Raw genomic sequence first — 26,713 nt, 5'->3', positions numbered from 1 at the left:
CTTCTCTGGAGTTAGGCCAAACTAAACCTCAGTATTACAAACCTTGAAAGGCACATTATCTTTTGCCCCACCATAAATATGGTCAGGCATATAGACTACTGTCAAACTGTATTTTGTTGCTGATCTGTATTTTGTTATATATCGGGGGGGGGTTGTTATCGAACAATATTTTGATTCCTGCTTCATCAGTAATCTTCAATGTGGTTCTAAATCAAAGGCTTAGTTAAAACCGTAAATGGTATTTAAATCTGTGTTTTAAATACTTACATGGAAAATCAGTAACTATTTCAAAAAAGAAGACTATGACTTTATAAAGACTCTTTCATGTTGAAAAGTGATCAGAGGGAGAAAAAATAAGAAAATGAAAGGAAAATGTTGGCTTTGCCTACCACCAATCTATTCTATAGCTCATCTCAAGGTACCCATCTGAACTGACCAAAAAGTATTTAAGTAAAATCTGTTTACTAATTCACCTAATGGGTTAAAAAGAAAGCTAAGAGAATCTGTGAACTACAGACTTACGAAACACACAGAAGGGACTTTTCATCTTGCGGTCTCAACACCAAGTCATTATACATACCAAAAAAAAAGAAAGGGTTTTAGTTCTGTATTATTTTTTAAAAAGCTTAAATACAAGGACAATTCATATAGCACATAGTGGTATACACACCAATGCACAATAAAATACACTTTTGTTAAAACAATCTTGGGAAGGAGGTAAAAGGACCAAAAGTGAATAAAAGTGGAAGAAAGACAAAACCATGTAGTGAATCATGAATCCCTAAGTAACTTCATATTTTTTCCTCTCCATTTTAGAAATTAACCTTATTTGACAAATGTCTGACTAAAACAGTGCTTACACCATCACACATCACCATTACAATATCACACAGAGTATCATCACAAAAATTTTTAATGTTTTCATACATTATTACAATGAAGGCCGTTGTTCTCAAAATTCTTAGATGTTGTTTAGCCTAATTCTCTTATAGGGGACCAAACTACTTGTCCGTAGCCAAGTTCTTTCTGAAGTAAACCAACTAACTCAGTAAAGCGCTTAAATGGGGTATAATATTAACATAATTTCTTAGAATTGCTTTACATATCAAGAATCAATAGGGACACCTGGGTGGCTCAGTTGGTTGGACGACTGCCTTCAGCTCAGGTCATGATCCCGGAGTCCTGGGATCGAGTCCCACATCAGGCTCCCAGCTCCATGGGGAGTCTGCTTCACTCTCTGACCTTCTCCTCGCTCATGCTCTCTCTCACTGTCTCTCTCTCAAATAAATAAATAAAATCTTTAAAAAAAAAAAAAAAGAATCAATAATGCCAAAGTAAATGCATTTAGAATGGCAATATTTTAAGATTTTTTTACATTTTAAATTATTACTATACAGTAAGTTTAGTGTCTATGTTTTATGCCCATTTAACATAAGCTCTTCTGACATTTTAAAAACATCTGTTTAAAGATTTATTTGACAGAAAGAAAGGGAGCATGAGGCAGGTGCAGAGAGAGAGAGAGAGAAAAAAAAAACTTAAGCAGACTGCACTGAGCACAGAGCCCAGGGCAGGGCTCAATCTCATGATCCTGATACCATGACCTAAGCTGTGCTTAAACCAAGAGTTAGTGGCTGAACTGACAGTGCCCCCCAGGCACCCCAGGCTCTTTTAACACTTAAGCTCATAGAAACTGAAATGATGACATTTAGTTACTAATTATTATAAACATGCAATACTGATGAATACACATGAATTCCCATCCTTGCCTCAACTAGTTACATATCTATGTAATAGTTCAATAAAAACATTATTCAAATATATCAGTGGACTAACTTTTAAAACTTAATAAAACCAACCTTATATTACAGAGATCTAAACGCATATATTACCTACATTAAAAAGCATCTGGCTTAATTTCTAAGCCCATCATTCCCACAAGAATCTTTACAACAGAACAAAAAAGAAAAAGGTAAGAGAAAGGAAATAATACATGAAAATACCACCAGGCAAGTAGTTTCTAATTTAGTCAATTCACACAACACGTATTTACTGAGTATGTACTATGCAGCAAGTACTATCACAGATGCCAGAGACATTAAGGGGAGTGAAGACATCATCCTTATTTCCCTAGTAATTACAGTCACATACAGAGAGATAACCTGATAAAGATAATCCTATTACTGACTACATAAAAACAAAGTAATATAAATGTTCTATGAAAAGGAACATAGCACTATGAAAGTGTCTTATAGTAAAGGAAACTATTCCAGAATAAGGGCTCAGGGAAGACTCCAAAAAATAATAATAGAAGGGTTTCAAGATGAGAAATGAAAGCTGAGAAAAATTAAGGTGAGAGAAGTGGTAACGGGGTGTGGGGCGGGGTTAAATACAGGTAAAGACCCAGTAGTGAAAGTGGGAGGGAGCACAGTACATTCAAGAAACAAAAAAGGATAGTGTGGCCAAAGGCAGAGACCAAGAAAAGGAGTGGTATAATAACGAGCCAAAAGAGGAGAGGGGCCAAACCATAAAGTTTAGTACATTTTCGAATTTTAGTCTTTATACTAGTCCTTACTTTGAATTGTAAAGTGAAAAATGTCTGTTTCTAATTTAAGTTCTACTTTTGCAACATCTTTGTTGGTAATGGAAGCATCACAAATAATTGTTTGAAGTATAAGCCAGACTGGTCTTTGTTGCCTGAGGCAAAAATAGGTTTCTGGTTCTTTATTTTTTTAAAGATTGTATTTATTTATTTGACAGAAAGAGACACAGCAAAAGAGGGAGCACAAACAGGGGGAGTAGAAGAGAGAGAAGCAGGCCCCCTGCCTAGCAGGGAGTCCGACGCAAGGCTTGAACCCAGGACTCTGGGATTATGACCTGAGCTGAAGGCAGACACTTAACAACTGAGCCACCTAGGCGTCCGATTTCTGGTTTTTTAAATTAAATTTATTTGAAGATCATATTAAAGGGGGGAAAATCACCACCCACTTAAAATAAAAGATCTCTATCTAAGGGTGCCTGGGTGGCTCGGTCAGTTAAACATCAAACTCTTGATTGCCACTCAGGTCATGATCTCAGGATTCTGAGATCAAGTCCCGTGTCTGGCTTCTTGCTGAGCCGGGAGCCTGCTTGGGATTTTCTCTCTCTCCCTTTCTGCCCCTCCCCCTGCCCGTGCACACACACTCTCTCAAAGAAAACTGTAAAATATTGAAAAGATTTCTATCTAAGAAGCTTAGGAGTTTTGCTCTGAGCCGCCTTCTGCTTCTACAGATCATTCTACTTTTAAAGCACAGTGTTTAAATATAAAAAGGAATCAATATCAAAAAATTAAACAGGAAATATTCCTTTCCAATATTTATATCCCTCCTAAATTCTATCCTGTTTAAATGCCATTTTCCTAATTCTTTAGTCATTTTAAATTGTGCTCTTCCAACTAATAACATCAAATATTTAATCAAATAAAGTTGTTAACATCATTTAAAAATCTGGGGCAGCGCCCACCTCATCATACTCACTCATTTTGTTTTTTTTTTAATTCCTTCTACCCTTATGGTCCCTCACCCCTCTTCATGTAATATATAGTAACATAAGTAATTATATTGTTATTTCCTCATTTCCAGTGGTTAATAAAAATATTCACATTCAAAAAAGTTACTGTAAATTTACTAAGGATAAAAATACTGGACCAAGCGTTTGAAAATCTGAATATATTTGAATATTTGAAAATGAATATTTGAATATTTGACCAAGATCAAAATATTAAGACACACCTTTTTAAAAATTATTTCTAAATATCAATAGTCAACTTGGCACACAGGTAAATTTCAGCAAAATTCAATACCCACAATGAAATAAGATGTCAGTGACTGAGAGATTGAGGAGTTTGGACTTAACTTTTATTTTTTTGGTCAGCTATTACCTCTTGTGGAAATCATTTAACTGAAGAAATTAGTTCTTTTTTTTTCCCCCTCCCTCAAGATTTTATTTATTTGACAGAGAGAGACACAGCAAGGGAGGAAATACAAGCAGGGGGAGTGTGAGAGGGAGAAGCGGGCTTCTGGCAGAGCAGGGAGCCTGATGTGGGGCTCAGTCCCAGCACCCTAGGATTATAACCTGAGCCATTGAAGGCAGACGCTTAATGACTGTGCCACCCAGGCCCTCCAAAAATTAGTTCTAATGAAAATGAGAGCAACTAAGGTTGAACTTCTAAGCTAATGATGCTAGTATTTTTAATATGAAAGAAAGATTACACACATGCCTCTAGTCAACCCACAATCTCAAGATATTTCTATATACCTTAAAAAATGGAGATTCACACAAAGAGTTCACAGTTCAGACCATTTCTAGTTAAGTGTTTTCCAAGGACTATAAATCAGACTGGTATATAAGATATGAAATATATCAAGATAAGAAATATGAAGTTTCCTCCTGAATGACCCATTTTAAAAATTTGTCATACCTGAGTAAAATAATTATATATTTTTCATCTAACACATCTTCGTAATTTATTATATTTCTCCTCCTTTGCTGTTCCATGTAAACATTAATAGTAATGACTCAAACATCTAAACTTACAGCTGTAGCTGTTTTCCCTGTACTAACTAGTAAGACAAAATTAGCGTAAGCATAGCAGAGTTTTTGCCAATCCTTTGCTCCATCCAAAGAAAATAACAACAATGCTTCTTTCAGTGGTATTTTAGAAGAATTTTAACTTGGAAGTAGCAAAGGAGAAGAGAACACATACAAATTAAACCTGAGAACTTTTCGTCCCTACAAAGAAAACAATGTCATTTTTCTATCATATCCATCCATCCATGTATCTATGTATCTATATTTGCTTTTCTACTATACCCTAAGACTACAATTTAGTAATTGTATCTTTTTATCTGAGAGCTATACTTTACATGCACATCCTTTGTAGACTGTTAACCATTGGGTACTCCCACTTAATATACATAGGTGGCAGGGAGAGAGAGAGAGAGATGCAAAATGACAGCCAAAAATTAAAATGAGGGGAGTCTGGAGGGCTCAGTCCATTGAGCGTCCAACTCTTTTTTTTTTTTTTAAGATTTTATTTATTTATTTGAGAGAGAGAGAGTGAGAGAGAACATGAGACAAGATCAGAGGGAGAAGCAAGACTCCCCGTGGAGCTGGGGGCCTGATATGGGACCCAATCCCAGGACTCCAGAATCATGACCTGAGCTAAAGACAGCTGTTTAACCAACTGAGCCACCCAGGTGCCCTGAGCACGCAACTCAATTTCGGCTCAAGTCATTATCTCAGGATCATGAGATCCAGCCCTACATCAGGCGTCACACTCAACATGGAGTTCGCTCAAGATTCTCTCTTTCCCTCTCCCTCGATCCCTCCTGCTGCTCACTCTCACACACTCTCTCTAAAATAAATTTAAAAAATTAAAAAGAAAGAATGCTTTGATTACCTTTGGAAGATTTCAAGAAACCAACACAATTTAAAAACTGGTAAATAAAAGGGATTCTAGCACCTATTCTGCCTTTCTGTATAAACTGTATTCCATGGAAACAAAAAAAATTGATAGGAGAAAGTTCTTTACAGCAGTCCAAATAATAAATGAAGAAGGAATGATCCAATCAGAATAAGACTCTTTAGCAACCTCTAATAAAATAATGGATCAAGGGGCGCCTGGGTGGCTCAGTGGGTTAAAGCCTCTGCCTTTGGCTCGGGTCATGATCCCAGGGTCCTGGGATCCAGCCCCGCATCAGGCTCTCTGCTCAGCAGGGAGCCTGCTTCCCCCTCTCTCTCTGTCTGCCTCTCTGCATACTTGTGATCTCTCTCTCTCTCTGTCAGATAGCTAATAAAATCTTTAAAAAAAAAAAAGTAAAAAAAAAATAATGGATCGAAGCAATGATCATCAATGGCTGTGAAAATCATTAGGTGAAAAGTTGATATGGAACTTTACAATGGGTAGATTAGGCTGGCAATAGTTGAACCCAGTGATCAGTCTTATCAATAGAGAGGTAACCAAACATTATGCGCCTTGTAAAATTATGCAAAAGAAGGTGTACCAGGGGTGCCTGCGTGCCTCAGTCAGTTAAGCATCTGCTTTCAGCAAAGGTCATGATTCCCAGGTCCTGGGATCAAGCCCCACGTTGGGCTTCCTGCTTGGTGCCTCTCTCTCTGCCTGCTGCTTCTCCCTCGCCCTCTGCCTGCTGCTCCCCCTGCTTGTGCCCTCTTTCTCTGTCAAATAAATAAAATATTTTTTAAAAAGGAGGTATAATAATCTCTGAAGTGTTCTTTAAAAAAAATTAAACCCAAGTCTGATCAAACCTCTGGATTTAACATCCAGCTCATAAGTAACACAGTGGACAGAAGAACATGTTAAGTGACACTACAAAGATGCTTTCAGCAAAATCCAAAATGCAAAAAATTCTGTAAGACAAATAACCTACATTATTTATCAAATAAAATACAGGGGGTAGGAGAGAGGATAGAGGGAAAAGGAACTATACATTAAAAGAGACTCAGAAATCTACTAAACGCAAATGTGGACCCTGTTTAGATCTTAACTCAAGCAAACCTGTATTAAAAAAAGCAAAATCCTTCATGAGACGATTGTAAAAATTTTTAAAACTAATTGGATATTTAATCACATTAAAATTTATTAATTTAGCATGATCAGAGCATTGTGGTTATAGCAAAAAACAAAACAAAACAAAACAAAAAAGTGTCCCTAAATTTTAGAGATATATGCACACATATATTTACAGATAAAATTGTTATGACAGACAGGAATTGCTTCAAAGCAATTTGGGAAAATTATTGGGAAGCACTGGTATAAATGAAATAAAACTGGCCATGTCTTTACTGTTGAAACAGGGTGATTGGCATATAAAGATTCATTATGTTACTCTATTTTTATATACATTTTTAAATACTCATTTTAAAGTTTGGGGAAAAAAATAGAGAATTCTCCTTCATAGATGGTTAACCTCTGAGGCGTTCTTATTTAACATACTAATTGTGCTCACCTACCCATGAGGCACTATTGCAGGTGTTGAGACATAGCGTAAGAGACAAGCATTTTAAAATTCCCTTCAATAAAGCAACTGACAAATGAAATAATTATTAAGTAAGTGGAAGCACATAATTTCAGAGATTTGCCAAGAGCAGTTAACAAATATGAACATGAACAATAAGAAAGCAGGTTGTGGGGGCAGTTTTTTGTCATTTGTTTGTTTTGGTAATCATCTCCCTACTTCCTCCTTTCTGCAGAAACAATGATTTTGCATCTGGCAATTCTGGGCTTCCTATTTTAGAAGGCCTTAAAATCAAAATTATGACAAACACATTCAACTACTCCCTAGCTTGTTTAACTTTCTACTACAATATAATAACAAAAAGCATTTAATTAAAGTAAAGCAAAACTGAGAAAGTAAGAAAAAAATTAAAAACAATTGCTTGAGAACTTTCCATGTAATCCAGGATATCAGGGCCAAAATGTCCCTCTATAAAAGTGTAAGTAATAAATGACAACACTTGAAATTGGTATATTGTGCAAGCCCCATAAATACTGCTCATGTCCTACAAATCAGAAACCATAGGACACAGAATTATAGACTTCTTTTAAAACTTAGCTTGAAATCTAACACCTAAAAAATAGATATTATAAAAATCCAAACCTACTTAGATACTATACACTTATGAGCAGCAGCTTAAACATGTCAAAATAAAATACAAACTACAGTTGTCCTTTATTATTTTTTAAATTTATATTCTCAAAGAATCTTTCAAACTGTTAAAATACTAAAACTCCCTTTAACTGCACACTGGATAGGTAACACTGAAAGAAAGCACTTTTGAAAGATATATATTATATAAAGTAATACATAGATATTACTTGTCAGATGATGCATCTTCTTTCATGAAAAAAGAAGCTAGCCACTAATTTCTATGTCACAACAGGGGAGCATGTAACATTAGACAGAATAAAACAGTGTTCAAAAGAAAAACAATTTTGATCATATCACCTCACTTCCCATGAAAAGTTTTCAGTTCAAAAAAGCATGAAGGAAAAAAAGTGAAATACATAGAGCAATTGTAACCAATTATAAAATTCATACTGGGAGACAGGAGTAAATACACAGCATCCTGTAAGGGAATAACAATGGCAGGTGTTATTCAATGTATTTTTCTGATTTAGGGAATGTATCTTGGTGTGTGATATCTCTGAAAACACCCAACGGTGAGTTCTTGGACAACCCAGTTAAACCCTACACTGTTATGTGTATATTCAAATAGAAGCAGCCAACATAAAGGACAACTTTATGCAGAGGTGAACAGACCAACATAGGGCACTACAACCTGGGTATTTGTCAATTGTTTTGACAGCAACAGGAGTCTACCTCTTTCTGAGAGGCAAAAATTGCTTTAAAAGAACATCAAGTATGGCATCCTTAGAAAAGTGACCAGTTTAAACAGCAACTAAGAAGAAAATCAGAAGAATGAAGTACTAGAAAAAAAGAGATTTACTAGCCATAAAAAATGGTGCCGGAGTATTTGATACCAGTGTCTTATTAAAAAAGAAGAAATAACTGAGACCCAAACATGAAAAAGGCACACGGTCTTAGATAATCAAGGCCCAAATTCCGTCCTTTTGCTCTCTAGCTCTACATTCTTTTCATATTCATTTTCATTCATTTTTCATTACATAGCACTACCTTCTCTTTCAATGAATGAGGTTTTCATTAGACTGTTAGAAAACAGCTTGCATTTACTAAAAACCCTGGGCAAAGATGTTATATGTGCATATCTCAATGAGATTATCCAATGACCCCCTTAGAACATGTTTTCAAGCAGAGCACCAAAAAAATAAAAATTCTGTCTAAAATGCAAACACTCAGGTAAATAAATGTGTGTTCTCTTCACAGACACCAAAGCCTAACTGGACTGCTGTTACTCACAGATTTTTCCACAGAAATTCCAAATTAATTTTCTTGTTCTGAACCCACAGTATCTTGTACAGTTCCATCAATCTAAGACCAGAACCTGTGAAAATAGTACATTCCAAGCCCCTTTCATAAAGTTACCTCTCTTTCTCACTTGTTAAGTATCCTAAAAAGCACCCTATTTCTTCTAAGCTTCACATCCAGACCATTAACACCAATGAATGCTAATTCAGAGGTAAGCATAATAATAAATTAAATAAGTAATAAAAATAAATTAAAAATGGTAATAATATATCTTTTTTTAGAATTTTTCCATGTATCTTTTCAATACTTAAAATTTCATTTATATGCTAACACATATCTTCACTCAATCTAGACTCTTATTAAATCATAAAGACTTTGAGAGTAAATTTTGTCAAATACTTCACATGCAAATAAATTACCACACCATACAAAATATATATTCTTCTCTAAAACTATGGGAAATGTTAGTTTTTCTCTATTCTTCCTAGGATACTTCCAACTGTATCCAATCCTTAAAATAACTTGAAGAAACTTGAAGAAATAAATGAACCTAATCAAAACAAACTCAAAGGGCCACATCATCAAAGCACCAAATCCTTAATATTATTTGCTCCAAGAACAACTACAGAATAGTTTTTTTTTAAGTGTCATAATATAAATGTGGACCACTATATCATAACATGAATTATGTTAATATAATTTCCTAAGTTTAAATAACACACAACAGACTTAAAAACAATTAAATGACAACCAAGCAATTACTTCAAATAGCAAAAATGTCATCTCTTTACTGAATGCCAGTTATTCATTTCTATCAATAGTTGTCCTGCAGAAGTCATAAATAAATGGGAACAGTATCTACCTGAAAAATTGTTCTGAGAAACTTACCATCATTTTGGCTCTTGCCCTTCATCTCCTCCTTCCACGATAGGATGGTGTTCAGGGGAACATAGTCCCTTATGTATTCTTTGCGTCTCTCCTCTAAGGTCATCTTCAGTAAACGTTCTTGCAAAATAAAAGCAGAATCTCCATTTGTATTTAACTTTTAAGTTCAGAAATTATTTTATAATTTAGCTATTAATCATGTAAACAAACCAAAGAACTGGTTGGGCTTGAAAAACATCAAAATGAAAATCTAATGACTCCATATTTGAATGTTAGAAAGGGTCAAGTTAATACCATTTTACAATGGGGGATTGGGCAGAGCCTGATGAGGAAGACTCTTATGATAGCCCAAGAAATAAATGAGCTCTTTAAATCAACATATATTATCAGTCTACTATGTGCCAAGTAATATGTTTATACACTGCAGGTGCAAAGGTGATCCTTAACCTTGAGGAGTTCACAAGACAAAAGAGGAATGGATACTATACAAAATAATAGCTACATAAATAAAAGACAAAATCCTAAAACAGGTATGTATAAGTGCTAAGAGCACAAGAAAGGCAGCCACCACAGCATTCCCTTCATTTGAAATGCCATCAACAATAAAAGGGCACTTTCAATTTAATAATATCTTTGTGGAGGTAACTAAATACTACTTTTAATATACATCTTGATAAGATTAAAATATCTTTTAAAATGCATCTTAGAATGACAATAAAAATATTATTAAAAATGCATCTTAGAATTAAAAACAATAAGTTCTTTATAAGTGCTAGGTACTTCACACATAAAATTTCATGGATCATCTTTCCAACAACTCAGGAAAATTAACTGTATTATTATTCTTATTTTGTAGATAAGGAAATGAAACATATCAAAGCTCAATAGCTGTCCAAAGCAAGAAAACTTTCCATTAAAATCCAGTCAGATATCTCCAGAAGTCAAAAACTATAACCTATATTATTAGTTACTACAATGTATTACCTTCACAGGATAAGCTCCTGAGAAGAGGTGATGTGTTTCTGTTATGTCAGCTGTCATGTATCATATACTTTACCAAAGGTATCCACAATGTAAAGAGAATGACAGTTGTTCTCTCTCCGACTGTCTTTAAGCACACTACAAAAATGAATGGATTTAAAGAGAGTACCTAGTTGTAGGTATCAAACCCTCATAAAATAATCACTTTAAAAGATTCTTTCCAGGGGCGCCTGGGTAGCTCAGTCATTAAGCATCTGCCTTCCGTTCAGGTCATGATCCCAGGGTCCTGGGATCAAGATCTACATCTTCTCTCTCTCCCTTTGCCCCTGCTGTGCTCCCTCCCTCTCCTCACTGTGTCTCTCTCTGTCAAATAAATAAATAAAATCTTTAAAAAAAAAAAAAAAGATTCTTTTCAGAAATAAACTGCAGAATGTATTAATTTAAGTATAATAGAACAGGAAATGGGAAGCCTACATTTTTCCCTGCTCCTAGAACTGGCTTTTCTTCAGCCACATTAGGAAGTAATAATAATAATAAGGTATTTTAACCAAATGTAATATAATCAAATCACAATACTACAGCACTCAAGGGTTAACACTGTACTGAATGTAAGATGCTTAAAGGGCATTTAAGTAGAAATCCAAGAATCTGGAAATCAGGAAAGAGATCTAGCTAGCCTAGAGATTTTGGAAATTAACTGAAACTTCTGGTCCTAAAGGAAGTCCACAGGTAAAGGTAAGAGATGTGATCAAACCTCAAAAAAAAAAAAAAAAAAAAAAATTAAGGGGTAGACACAAAGAGGGGAAAAATGAAATAAAACTTAGATGTCACTGGAGGTATAAGGTGAATCAAAGTGCCAATGACGTAGAAACCAGCAGACAGAAGAGTTTTAGTAAGATGGGGATTGGGCGATGGACGTTAAGGAAGGCAAGTGATACAAGGAGCACTGGGTCTTATAGAAGACTGATGAATCACTGAAACTGAAATAATACACTATATGTTAATTGAACTTAAAATATAAAATAAAATAAGTAGAAGAAGGGAAATACTGTCAACTGCTATAGGAAGATCAGGAAGAATAAAAAGTAATAAGCCACTGGTTTTATCAACTTGATCACCAACAGCACTGAAAAGAAAGCAAAGTGGTTAACAGAGCTGTCTGGATTCTAATCCCCAACCATACAAATCTATGTGATCTTGGGTTACCTAATCTCTTAATGTCTCAATTTTTCTGAGGTAGGTATTATACACAATTTATAGATGAAGCAATTAAGCCAGAGAGGTTGTGTAACATACATAATGTTCTACAGCTAGTAAACAATACAAGTAAGATTCAAATCGGACAAATCTTCAAAGCTCTTGACCCTACAGTATACTACCTCACAGAGCTGTTGTGAAAATTAAATGAGATAACCAATGTAAGATACAGTAGTCCCCCTTATCTGCAGTTCTGCTTTCCATAGTTGTAGTTACCCATAGTCAACTGCAGTCGGGAAGAAGATAATTCTCTCTTTGGCATATTGTCATAGAGTCACTACTAACCTAACATGATGTCATGTCATTCACCTCACTTCATCTCATCACATAGGTGTTTTATCATCTCACATCATCACAAAAAGGATGAGTACGGTACAATAAAATATTCTGATGCCACATTCACATAACTTTTATTACAGTATATAGCCATTATTATTCTGTTTCATTACTAGGTACTGTTAATACATTACTGTGCCTAATTTATAAATTGAACTTTATCATAGGTATATGTGTATACACACATACATACACAGAAGAAAAAAAACAGCATATATAGTGTTCAGTACTATACACAGTCTTAAGCATCCACTGGGGGCCTTAGAACATATCCCCATAAATGAGGGGAGACTGTTGTACTTAGAATAGTGCTGTGCACACAAACAGGACTCAAATAGTAACTCTTTTTATATTGGTACCATCACTGTTACTACTGAGTGGATTTAGAAACATAAGTCTCACTAGAGTACAGCTGAGATCCAGGACGACTACAAGGAAACTGAGGAAAAGTGAGAACAGCAACTCCAGGATGAAGCCCTTTGGAAAGAAAGGTATTTTATGGTAGAGACTCAAGCATCATTATAGGCTGAGGAGGGGAACCTAAAGACATTGACAAACTAAATATATCCAAAAGGGAATAAATGATAGCAAAAAAAAAAAAAAAGAAGGAAGGAAGGAAGGAAAGAAGGAAGGAAAAAAGAAAGAAAAGTGCTTCCATTAAGGTAAGAACAAGGCTGAAAGGACAAAGGACATATAAAGAAATGGACAGAGGCAAATGCTAGGGCTGTTCATGTTAAATGACATACATTTTCTAAATGAATTAAAAGGAAATGTCACGTATTTAATATAGGAGGAGGGGGTCCTGATAGAATAGGAAGCTTGAAGGAAATGGTAAATTTGGAATACTCACACAAAGGAGGAAAAGGGATGACTAGCACTTTCCAAAGCACTACTACAAGAGTTCAGATCTCTAATATAGACATATTGCAAGATCAGTAATTAGGTTGAAAGATACTATGAACCAACTTGTAGTTTTAGTAAATGTCATAAGGTAACATAGAAATGCAACCTGGCCTTTGTCATTCCATTTATAGAAACATTAAGTATGGACACTTAGAAAAGATACAAGATTAATAATAAGAAAATAAGGTAAAACAGAGAGGTGATTTATGTTCCAGTACTTGAAATTTTAATACACATTAAGTGGTTTTAAATTAGGGCTCAAAATGATACTTTAATAATGTTCGTTTAACATATGTGGACTTAAGTCCTTTGTTACTTGTTTAAACAATAAAACATACTAAGGACCACATACATCTATACAGTTACTTCAGCATTACACAAAACTTTTCCTGAAAGAATGCTTCCCCTTTACAGTGAATCTGCTCTATGAACCAAGCACATAAGTAGACAGACCTACTATTAGATGGCATACTGAGATAAAGTGTGTTTACAGAATGCCAGACATTTCAATGAGGAGGATAAGCCTTCCTTCAGACTTAAATAACAGCTGCAAAAATACAATAAAATCCTCACCAGTGCAATGAAAGAAAAAAGGTCATGCATCCCATCAACTTCTTTAATACTAACCGCTGTATTAGAAATCCTTAGTTCTCTCGTGATGGTACAATACATACTTTTTAATATTAAATATTCAAAAATAGACATCCTGATACACTGAGACATACACTAAAGTCTTCAAATCACATTTTAAGTCTTTCCTTCACCATTAAACTCCATGCAAAAATAGGTTAGTTTTAGACAAGACATATTTAATTTGTTAAATACCCTCTTTAATTGTGCACTTGCTTCTTTACTTGAAAAAAATTAATTTGGTTATGTTTTCCCCTATTGTTAGAAGCAAAATATCAAAAACTCAAGACATTGAAGATTCTAAAATGCCTGCTTGCCACAGTCCAAATGTGTAGATGTTAAATGAAGGACCATTATAACATTGTCACTTTAGGAACATTATGACAGAAAAATACTTCTTAAGCAATTACCAGAATTTCATCAGTGAATCAGATATTGAAAACAATCTTGATTTCCATTATTTTGCCTTATTATCAATACAAAACTAACATTTCAAGACCATCAACAAAAATGGGCATAGAGGATCTTTAAATGCTTACAAGGAAAATTGTTGGAAAAAAAAACTGGAAATGTGCTGAAACTAAAATAACTGACACTGCAAAAACAAAGATTATTTGACACTACTTTATATATAGCAGGCTATTATTCTCAACAGAATTTTTAGTTCGATATAAGCCCATAATCATTAAGACATAACTAAATGACATACAACCTAATCTTTCAATATTTTAAAAGCCGTTTTAGATCTTCCCAGGAGTTAATTTGAAAAAATAAAATCCCCTCCCCATCCCTTTCCTTCTGCATCGAAGTGGGCCCTATATAAAGGATTATTTTCCACATACATTCTCTTTCTTATGTCCACTGTTTGGCCTTAGTGTTTATAAAGGCCAGGACTTGCGAAAAGAATCTACAGGTTTTAAAGAGCTATTATCAAGGAAATCAACTCTCAACCTAGTCACCCCATTATCCTTCTAATATGAAGAAAATAGGATACTTCGGAGAGATCTGCACTACCCTCACCCGACTTCACTCTGGATACACAGGTTTAGTCTATGTTAGCAGTAGCAATGCAAGTATCTGCTACACTTCTGTAAAAAAAACTAAAGTATAGAAAAGTGTGAAAAGAATGAAAGAAAAAACGCCAGAGACTAAAGTTTTATGTCGGAATATTATCTAACTATAATGCCAGAGGAAAGGGGGGGGGCAGGATTGGATGGTACACTTCTGTGTCTTCTTACAGGAATCAGTGCCACCCGTCAATCTAGCTGATCTGGATAACCTTTTATATGTACAAATTTCAGGGGTAGATGCATTCACAGAAAGTGATATCAGCTTCACGATCTTACACTGAGCAACTTCTGGTTACAAAAGGGCATGAAATACACAGAAACCCGCTGCAGAGAAAAGCCCCTTCAGACTTCGCTGAAAGCACTTATCCTCACGGACAAGACGCCCGTTTTCAGTTTCCCTTAGAGTTCCAGGTTTCAAAAGTCACACTGCGGCGCAGAAGGGGCCTAGAGAAGGGGTAAACGCCCGAAGGTGCGGACACTCTGCCAGTTGGGGGGTGGGGGACAAGGGGAGGAGTGAACCGATGGGGGTCAGCTTGGCGCGGAGGCGCAGCTGCAGCCCGTGTGCCCGCCGGCGGGCACGTGTCCCTGGGACAACCTGGCCGGGAGTCCGAAAGTCCCAGATGGGGTCCGGGGAGAGGGTGGGGGACCTGGGCAAGTTGTGCCGCGCCCGAGAACTGACGCGCGAGGATCCAAGCCACCAGCCAGGCTAAGGCAGCCCCGCATGGGGAGAAGGTGACCGGGCGCGGCAGGCAGCAGAGGGGCGTGCGCCCACACGTGCGCGAGCTGCAGGTGCCCGGGGGCGGCGCGTGCACGCTGGTGTGCGCGCGCGTGTGCGCGTGTGTACACACGGACTCGCGAGGGAGGCGGCACCGGCCGGGCGGGCGCGAGGCGGGAGCTCGGGCGGAGGGCGCCGCGGCACACACAGCCCTGACCCCCGCCCCCACCCGACCCCCACCCCCCGCACCCCCAGGACTCGACGGGCCAGTTACCTTTCTCCTCTCTCCACACCTTTTTCTTCTTGTTGCTGGGGTACATGTTGCCGTGGGGGTGGCTGGCTTTAAGCTGCAAGTTCCCCAGGCTCACGGGCAAACAGGGTGTGTGTGGAGTGGGAGGGGTGGGAGGGGGCACTCGGGAGGAAAAAAGTGCAAGAGGCTCCGGGTCCCGCGCCACTCGCCAATCGCCGCCCTCTTCTCTCAGCCCGCGCTCGGCTTCGGTTCCCACCCGCCTCAGCCCCGCGGCCGCCGCCACAGCAGCACCTCAGAGCCTGTCAACTAGGTCACGCCTCGCGCTAACCTAACACCCGCGCAGGCCCCGCCTCCCAGCCGCTAACCAGCGACGCCTCCCATTGGCTGCAACGTCCGCCGCTCTCCGCGTTCCAGTCACCGCGCGCCCCTACTTCGGCCCCAGGGCGCACGCGCAGGCGCAGGCTCGGGCCAGACGCCGAGGACGTTGGGGAGCTGGAGGGGGCGGAGCCAGGGCGCGAGGGGGCTGGAGATGGCCTCGCGTTGGGGGGGCGGGGCGTGGAGCGGACGCCTGGGAGGAGCGTGAGGTTGCGGGAGCTTCCCCCGGCTTCTCAGCGCTTGAGAACCTGAGGGCGTGGCCTATAGGGCCAGGTGCGCTAGGTATCTGGGGAGTCAGCAGGAGAAAGCTGCCTCTGGAGCTGGAGGATGTGAAAGTGGGTGGAGAATTCAGTCAACGCGAATTGTCCACGTTTATTCTAACTGACCCGTCTGGATGGATTTTACCAGATAATCTGAAGCTTTCCTCTTGGTGAGTAAATATAACCCGAAGAAGTGAGAGGACTGGGAAGTACTTCCGCACCATACAATCAGCTCCTCAACCTTGTAGTAAAAATTAGTCTTCGCTGGAGTGTGGTGAAGTTTAGAACGAGCAAAGAAAGATAGACTGGTCTAAACCAAGGTTTTAGGAACTTAGTAGTGGGCAACCAAAATGCTTTATTGGAAACAAAAACTTACATCAAAGCAAATTCAAGTGGGTGTCAACCAGAGCCAAGTCATCTTTTTTTTTTCCTCCAATCGCTTCAACTCAAGGCACTGGGTTAAAGCGCTGGCTTGATTCTGGGTAATACTAATCTTCTGTTGGTGTTCTGAAAATCCAGTTTGGATAGAGTCCACCACAAGAGTAGGGTGACCTACATTTTAAAGGAAGTTTGACAACTCCCTCCCCCAAATGTATTGCATTTCTAAATATCAGATCATTTACAAGGCTGATTTGGTGGATGTAGTGAAACCACATTTATCTGACGTTTGGAGTTGCCATGTTATCCGTGTAGTACTTAAGCCAGGTGTGTAAGAGCTAATATTTGCAACACATTTTTTAATAATAAGAGGAAAAAAAGGAAAAAAGAGGAAGGTCTTGCTAAGGTTTATAAAAAAAATTTTAAAGAAAGAAAAATGTTTTCAGTAACAGGACACTCATGACTATGATTCGTGACATAGTAAGGTAATAATTTTTATTTTAACATTGTCTATGCTTCCGTTTTTCTTTTAATGCTCTGAATTTGGCTGGGAAAAATAACGAAGTCTTCAAGAAGGAAGTGACACTTGGGCTAGTAATAAAAATATGCACTTATTTTTTGACAATGGAAGTGAAAAGCTCTGATTCAAGACACATTACAAAAGTAGAATCAATAAAAATTAGGAATGGAATAGATTTGGGGAACAGGATGAGGAACAGAAAGAAGAGTTTCATGGAATAGTTAAGAGGAGAATAGCAGTATTAATAATAATAGGCAATCCAGGAATAGTTGCAGATTTTGTGAGAAATATATTGAGTTCTTATTTAGAAATGCTACATCTAAAGTGTCTGCAGGAAAGTGCATCAGACTGGACACTATCCCTTTTGTTACAAGACAGAGGCTATTTCCAACCCAGAGTACACCTGTGTTTTCTTAGGAACCTAACTCTATGATACTGATTATTCTTTGTTTCATGTCGACTTAAGGAACTAGAACCATACATCAACTTTCAAACTTTCTCAAGTCTCTTCCATAGTAAAAACAAAACAAAACAAAAAATTCCTCCTATGATTCCACAACACCCTCCAGCTACTGCTTCTCCTTCATTTTCAAAAGGTTGTTGGTATCTGCTGTGTCAATTTCCTTACTTCCCACTTTCCGCTTTTCAGTCCACTTTCTTCTTGTTTCTACCTTATTAACCAACTGAAATAGCTCCTATTAAGGTGGCCAATGACCTTCATGTGCTATTTAATGGATATTTTTCAATCTTTCTCTTACACGATCTCTCAGCAGCATTTAACACTCAGCCTCATATTCCTCCCTGCAGCATTCTTTTCCTTCAATTTTTCTCACCCTTTTGAGATTCCTCCTATACGGCCATTTCTTCTTAGTTTCTTTTACTGGCCCATCTTCCTTTTCAGCCATTACATTTTGGAGTTCATTAAGACTTAGTCTTAGCCCTTTGTCTCTTTTCACTTTATACTTTTTCTTCGAATAACTTCATCTGCACTCATGGTTCGGGTATAACAGTGATTCTCAGCGGGGGGAGGTTTTGCACCGCAGGGGACACTGGCAGTGTCTGGAGACATTTTTGGTTGTCCCAACTGGGAAAAGAGTGCTACTGGCATCTAGTGGGCAGAAGTCAAGGATGCTGCTAACCATCCTAAAGTATATGGGACAACCCCACAACAAAGAATCATCTGACCCAAAATTTCAACACTGCCAAAGTTGGGAAACCCTGAGTTACACCAGACTCCCAAAGTTATTATCTTCATCAAAAATTTCTTCTTGAACTTTTGACCTATACATGCTACCATATATTGAATATCAACTTTAAGAGGCAGTGTTATGTACTGGTTCAAAGGCACCTGAAACTAGACCATCTTGATTCAAATCCTGAGTTCACCATTATTGATTATGTGACCCTTGGCAAGTTACTCAGTCTCTGCACATTGCTTTTTTTATTATGTGGATATGATAATTTAGTATCTACCTTGATTGGTGTGAGGATGAAATGAGTTAAATAAACTCATGAAGTGACTAACACCTAGTAAATGTGGCAGCAATGTTCACTAATACAATTTTCTCTCTCTTGACCCCTAGGAAGACTGTATTTCCCAGTGTCCCTTGAAGTTAGGACAAGTGACTGCATCCTGGGTGGGTTATAAAGGAAGAGTGATGTATGCCACTTCCAGGCCTACCCATCAAATCCTCTGTACACTCATCCATATTCTCTCTTTTCTTTCCATGGTGGTCTCAGAAGCAGCATCTCAAGAAGGAAGAAGCTTGGCTCCCTGAGTCATTGCTTGAAGGAGTATCTCAGTGATCCAAGGAGTACCACATAGGGCTATGATATAAACAAGAAACCTTTATTATATTAAGGCATTGGTATTTAGAGGGTATTTGTTTCAGCATTAATTATTCTGACAAAATACCATTATCATACAGGAGTATTAAATATTAATATTTAATGTCTCAAAAGTACTTAAAATGTACCATGTACCACACTGAACTCATGATCTTTCCCTCCACACTTAGATTTCTTCCAGGGTCCCCTATCTCTTTGAATGGCTTCATCACCCTTTCAGTTAAGCAATCAGCAACCCTAAATACCATCCCTGATACATCTTATAACTTCATTTTCATTTCAAATGAATTATTATATCATCTCAATTTTATCTCATATAACTCTTTTATTGCTTTCCTTTCCAATGGCACTGCAGTAAACCCAGTTAAGAAATTAACTGGGTTCTTTAAAAAAGCTACCTAATTTGCCCCCATGTCTTCTTTTGCCCCTCTTATGTCCATTCTCTGCTCTGCATCTGGAATTACCTTGTCAGATGTGATCATGTCACCTCGCTGGCATAAATTGTTCAATGACCTTCTGGTGCACTTTGCTTTGGATTGAATTGTATTCCCCCAAAATTCATATATTGAGACCTTAGTTGACTGTGGGATTATATCTGGAGATTAGGTCTTTAGGAGGCACTTAAGGTTGAATGAGGTCACAAGGGTGGGACCCTAATCCAGTAGGACTGTAGCCTTATAAGAAGAGGTAGATAAATATATATCTCTTCATCTTCCTTCTACACCTACCCCTCACACCCGCTATGGAAAGGCACAGTGAGAAAGTGGCTATCTGTAAGATAGGAAGAGAGCTTTGCCATAACCAGACACTGCCAGCATCCTGATCATGGACTTCTAGTCCTTAGAATTGTGGGGAAAAAATTCAGTTGGGGTGTCTGGATGACTGTCAGTTAAGTGTCTGCCTTCAGCACAAGTCATTATCCCAGAGTACTCAGATAGAGCCCTGAACAGCCTCCTTTCTCAGAGAGAAGCCGCCTTTTCCTTCTCCCTCTGCCTGTCACTCTCTGCTTGTGCTCTCTGTCTTTCTCTGTCAAATAAATAAATAAAATCTTTTTAAAAATTCTTTTGTTTAAGCCATCCAATCTATGGCATTTTATTATGGCAGCCCAAGCTGACTACTACACTCTTATAAAAACTAAATCATTAAGAATGGAGAGTGCGCATCGCCTACCACTTCTGCTCCACCGCTACCACTCAATCTCTGGTTCCAGTCATACCAACCATAGAGCTTTTCAGTTAATTGAACACATCTTATTCACACCATGTGGTCTTTTCACTTGTTTGTCACTATGCCTAACACACAATTTGCATAGTGGACCCTTTCTTATTCTTCAGAGTTAAGGTTAAAAATCGTTCCCTGGCCAAGCCCTCCCTAACTCTGACCCCACCTGACCTCTACCCACAGTTTTCTTTTATATGCCCTCAGTGCTAATTTATTTTCCTATGAAGCATTATTTACACTTTGTAATTATACTTTTATTTTAGTGATTCTTTCATTAATATTTATCTTGCACTGTGAACTTACAGACTCTCTAAGGACAGGAAATATGTCCACTACCCACAGAGAATAGTACAATGCCTAACACATAATAGGTTCTCAATAAAAATTATTGAATGAGAAAAACTTTAAATGAGCATTATTCATAGAGAGATGTTGATAAAACTGAGGGAGAACATGTGAGACCAAAAGGGGTTACAATGGAGAGGGCATAAAGTTAATGTGAAGACTAAGAGAGGAAGAAAATGAAATTAACAAATGTCTGAAGGAGAGTTACCATTCATCCTTAGCATACAGTAACTATTCAACAAATGAATGAATGAGTGAGGGAGTGATGGAATGACTGAGAAATTGTGTTCAAGAAAGTAGAAAAATAACTGAAATTCAGTTTTAAGAGAAACCAATAATATATTCTCAAGAAGATGTTTGTGATCAGAAATGTCAGATACCTCACAGAGATCAAATATTATGAAAACTGAGAAAAGATCATTGGATTTGTAGTCTATGTAAATCAGTGAAAATAAAAACAATTGAAAAAGAAGTGAGAGAAACAAGAAGTAGTGATTGTGGACTTTTTTTGTTGTTGTTTTTTGACATGTTTAGAGGCTAAAGAATAATTAGAGGAGATAGCAATTGAAAGGATACCATGACCAAGGTAAAATATTTCTGAGATATGAAATGAGAAGTATTTAAATTAAGAACTTTCATAACAAAAGATTGAAACAAAAAAGAGAGAAGGACAAATGTTAGAAATATCAGAATAAGATAGAGTAAATGTAGATAGAATCAAAAATAGAATACAGAAAGTGCATTTCATCTTTTGTGACGAATTAGAAAAAGAATGGGGACTCAAAAAAGTTTTAAATAAAAAGAAAGTAGAGGGAAGATAGGTCCAGTGAGTTTGGTTTCAGTAAAAGTATGAGGCAAAATCATCTGCTAAAAGATGCTAATAAATCTGGATCCAAATGGGGAATGAAAAAAAGATGATTTGGAGAATGCTTAAGAGATGATATTTAAGAGTTTAATTAAATTATGTTTAGGTACTTTTTAAAAGTACAGAAATTGGGGAGATTCCATTTTGAACTCCGTTGGTGAGAGGAAAACACTCTAGGGAGAGTTCTGAACAATGGTCCCAATGATTTCCAGAATCTACTCCCTGGAACCTATGAATATTACCTCATTTGGCAGAAGGGACTTTGCAGATATGATTGAGGATCATGAGATAGAAAGATTATCCTATATCATCATGGTTGACCATAAATGTAATCACAGGTGTATTTATAAGAGGAAGACAGAGAGTAAAGCATGGGAAAACTAATTTTCAAAGGGAGTAAACCTGGAAATTCAAGGCAATAAATGTGTCTCTTTCTGAATTACCTGTATACACTGTAAATGTTTAACATATTTTTGGCATAGTTTTCTCAGCTAACTCCATTCCTTAGATAGTCATAATTGTTCTGTGCTTTTACCTAAATATTAATTTTCATTTCTGATCCTAGCCTTGAGGGTACCCACTTGTGAAATGCCCATATTATTAAAGATAGTAAAGAAGGTGTTTTTAAATACCTTTTAATGAAAGTGTAATGAAATGCCTTTTTTTAAAAAGTCATTGAAAAAAAAAAGTCATTGAACAATAATAACAAAAAAAGTCATTGATCACCAGGATTTATTTGCCTTTGTCCCAGTAAAACCTCAACAGTTCCTTACTCAAACAAAGGATGAAGATTTTCACCCACATGGGGACCAAAGCAGACTTGGTCTTTATGTTTCTTGTCCACTATAGCCTTCAGAGTTTAAAGTAAAGGATGATGTAAGGTCAGCGGCTTATATACTTAATTGTTTTAATTTAAGTGCAATTTGCACCGCTGAAGGTAAAATACATATAAGAACGTCTAGCAAATCTATTTTTTGGAACATTATTGTGGACATGTACAAATTGGACTTCTGGTTTCTTCCTTTCCTTTCAGAGACCAACTCTTATCTCAAACCTACTGCTTATCTCTTACCAGAGGAGAAGCAGAATAGATACATTCCCTCCCTCTAACCTGCTCTCTTCAGCAGCCACCTTCATTGCAGTTGAAAGGAACTTCCTGGCAGCTTATTGGTCCAAGAGTAAAGAAGTGGTTGCTTAGCAACCAAATCCTGACCCCCTACAGACCTGAAAAGAGGAAGCTTGTGGGCCAGCCACCTAGTTCTGCCTGTGTTACAGTGAGGAGGAACTGCTCAGGAGAAGATGAAGCTCTTGTCCCTGTTAATTGAGATATTGATCATTCTTGGGGTCATAATTAAAAGTAAGTTTTTCTGTCCTTATGGTTGCCTATGAAAATCTTTTCTCTTTAACAGCAGTAAGGGTGGAAGCTGATTAGAAGATCAGAAGTATCACTATACTCCCAATTGATACTATTTTGGGGTAAGTACTTAAAAATATCCAAGAAGGATAGATATCAGTGATACTCTTATTTAGGACAATACTTGAAAAGGTTATTTGTGTATGAAAGAGAGAGAGAGATAGGGAGGGAGGGAGATAAAAATAGAAAAGATTGAGCAAATCTATGAGGAAAGCATTATAGTAATTTTTATAGAATAGGGATATTTGAGATAGGTTATTAAATTTTGTTTAATCCAGAATATTATGAAGATCTAGTTCCAGACTTTAAAGGAAAAGTAGAGGATTCAAAGAGTGGTAAAGCAGATTACTCTATATTCTTAAAATATTTTTTTTTAATCTTTTCACAATAACAAATGTACTTCTAAAGTTTCCATGATTCCTGACTAGTTACTATTTTAAAATGGAAATTATTTTCCAGTCTTATTTCTCTGGTCTTTTATTGAATTAATTTTTATCCAGTCCTCAGATAATTTACTCAATCATGTATTCAATCTAAGAAATATTTATTTACATTTTCCCAGGAATGCAAGTTTGATATAATATCTGAAAAATAATGTAAATTACCACATCAATAGAATAAAAAACAAAGACCACAGGATCATCTCCACTGATACAGAAAAGACATTTGACACAATTCAACACCCCTTTCTGATAAAACACTCAACACATTTGAAATAGAAAGTTCCTCAACCTAATAAAAAGCATCTTCAAAAAACCCACACCTTTACCAACACTTGTAGTGGACATAGCATAATATATAAACCTGTCAAATGACTGTGCTGTACACCTGAAACTAATGTAACACTGTGTGTCAACTATACTTTAAAAAAAAAAAAAAAAAAAAACACACTTAGTGTATTTAATGGTGAAAACCTGAATGTTTTCCCCCTAAGATCAGGAACAAGACATTCTCACCAATTCTGTTTATTCATTTCAACATTGTACAGGGGGTGCCTAGCCAAGGCAATTAGATAAAAACAAATAAAAGAAATCAAGATTGGGAAGGAAGAAGTAAAACTACCTGTGTTCATTAAAGACATGGTTTTATGTATAGAAAACCATAAGGTATCCACTAAAAAACCATTAGAACTAAGAAATGAGTTCAGCAAGGCTGAAAAATAAAAGGTCAATATATAAAAATCAGCTATATTTCTTTACAGTCACAATGAACAAACAAAAAAATGAAATCAACAGTTCCATTTAGAATAGCATGGAAAGGAATAGAGTACTTAGGAATAAATTTAACAAAAGTACAAAGTTCATACTCCAAAAACTACAAATGTTTTTGAAAGAAATTAAAGAAAACCCCAATAAGTGAAAAGGCTTATCATATTCATGGATTAGAAATCTTAATATTAAGACAGCAATACTCTCCAGTATTGATCTGCAGATTGAATATAAAATCCCAGTCACTTCTTTGCAGAAATTAAGAAAATGATCTGAAAATGAATACAGGCGTGAACATTTTTAAACAAAAAGAATAAATTTGGAGGACTCACACTTCAACATTTATTACAAAGCTATGGTAATCAACAGTATGATACTGGCATGAGGACAGACATATAGATCAATGGAATATCACAGAGTTCAGAAATAAACCCTCACATTCATATAGTCAATTGATTTTGGGGAAAGATGCCAAAGTAACTCAATTGAGAGGGGAAAGAATAATCTCTTCAGCAGATGACAGGGATGACTGCAGAGCCATATGCAAAAAATAATAATAATAATAATTTGGTTACCAACCTCACACCATACACAAAAATTAATATAAAATGGGTCAAAGACCTAAATATAATAGCTAAACTTTAAATCTTTTAGAAGAAAACAGGCATAAATCTTTGTGACCTTGGATGAGGCAAATGATTTCTTAAGTATGCCTCCAAAAGCACAAGAAAAGAAGAAACAGATAAACTGGACATCATCAATATTAAGCACTTTTATGCTTCAAAGGACATCATTAAGAAACTGAAAAGACAGTGGACAAAACAGGAGAAATTTTTTGCAAATCATATATCCAATAAGGTTTGATATTCAGAGTATAAAAACAACCCAGTTTTTTTAAAAGGGCAACAACCACTTGGGCATAGGTTTTCTGTTTGGACATGTGCTTTCATTTCTCTTGAATATGTACCTATGGAATTCGGTAAGTGTTTCTCCAGAAAGTATACAAAAATGACCATCAATACATGAAACTATATTAAATATCATTGACCATTAAGAAAATGCTCATCAAAACCAAAGTCAGATGCCACAATGAGAACTTAACTATAGCAATAGCAGTGGGGACTGAGAGGAGTAGATGGATAATAAGGCTAGAGAGAATAGTGACATAAGAGTCCAAAGTGGGGCACCTGCTCAGTTTTTAGGTGTCTGCCTTCTACTCAGATCATGATTCCAGGATCCTGGGATTGAGCCCCACATTGGGCTCCCTGCTTGACAGGAAGCCTGCTTCTCCCTCTCCCACTCCCCGGCTTGTGTTCCCTCTCTCTCTCTGTATGTCTGTGTCTCTCTCTCTGTCAAATAAATAAATAAATAAGATCTTAAAAAAAAAAAAAAGAATCCACAGTGAGAGTGTGCTGAGAAGTTGGGCGTGTGCCAGATGCCAGAGATAGTGCAGGAATGAGGTAAGGGCCAAGGAGTCACCACTGGATTTAATAGCTGGGTATTTCCCTTTCCAGGACACTTTTATCAGAGAAACAGGGACAAAACCAGATAGATATTGATGTGAGTGAGTAAGAAGAGAGAAGGTAGAGACAGTGATGATAATTACAGAGTTCTTTCTGGCACTTTGCGGGTCAAACTTGAGTTTTCAATAGATCATTTCTTGATTGCAGGTCTATAGAGACCCAGAGAAGTAGTTAGTAGGGGAGAGAAAAGTTACTTTACAAGCTAGTACTAAAAGACCTAAAATTCGTACACAAAATCAAGTTTTAACCCCACTCTGTTTTTTCTTTTCTTGCCTTTCTACCCCTAGTTCTCTAGGCAAAACAGACAGATCTGCATTTTTCCACTCAAATATACCTTGCAAGCATGCATATTTTTTATACATTTTTTCACTTGATGTTAATGTATTTTTACTTCATCTAAATAAAAATATTTAGAAGAAAGCTGCCTTAACTATGTGATTGCACTGACTCTGCACTCACCTAGGGAAAGTTCTAAAAAGTTGCTGAGACTTTTTTTTTTTCTTTTTTTGCCTTTTGGTAAATCCTCAGAATAAAGTATGGAAAGAATCAGAATAAAGCTGATGGAAAGATGAATAGTTTATCCCAAGCATGGCTAGAAAATTGAAGTAACATCAATAGTGTGTGTTGTTGTTGTTTTTTCTCTTTGCACCCTACCAACCCAGCCTCTGATTTAAGGTAGGGTAGGGTATGTAACTGAAGCAGAGAAAAGACATAGCCAGAAATCTGGCTCTACATTATCCAGGATCCCAGGTATCCTTATCTTATCTACCTCTTTCTAGTAGTA

The 26,713-nt window shown here is 37.0% G+C and overlaps 2 protein-coding genes across 2 annotated transcripts in view; one reads left to right on the top strand and one right to left on the bottom strand.

Moving 5' to 3' along the window:
- MACROD2 (mono-ADP ribosylhydrolase 2) overlaps positions 1-16,236 on the bottom strand; it is a 1,971,347-nt gene extending 1,955,111 nt beyond the window's left edge. Inside the window, exons 1-2 of the mRNA XM_044263475.1 lie at positions 15,997-16,236; positions 9,834-9,950 (exon numbers count right to left, since the gene is read on the bottom strand). Of these exons, the coding sequence (XP_044119410.1) occupies positions 9,834-9,950; positions 15,997-16,042 (163 nt within the window). The 5' untranslated portion in view covers positions 16,043-16,236. The remainder of the gene's footprint in view (positions 1-9,833; positions 9,951-15,996) is intronic.
- Positions 16,237-23,200: 6,964 nt separating this feature from the next.
- Positions 23,201-26,713, top strand: part of SEL1L2 (SEL1L2 adaptor subunit of ERAD E3 ligase) — a 114,444-nt gene continuing 110,931 nt past the window's right edge. Inside the window, exon 1 of the mRNA XM_044263471.1 lies at positions 23,201-23,260. The gene's annotated coding sequence lies outside the window, so the exon portion shown is untranslated. The remainder of the gene's footprint in view (positions 23,261-26,713) is intronic.

The sequence above is a fragment of the Neovison vison genome, chromosome 8, assembly GCF_020171115.1.
Source record: "Neovison vison isolate M4711 chromosome 8, ASM_NN_V1, whole genome shotgun sequence".
Classification (NCBI taxonomy): Eukaryota; Metazoa; Chordata; class Mammalia; order Carnivora; family Mustelidae; genus Neogale; species Neogale vison.
Note: the sequence above shows the minus strand (reverse complement) of the source record. Positions and strands in the feature narration are given on the sequence as shown.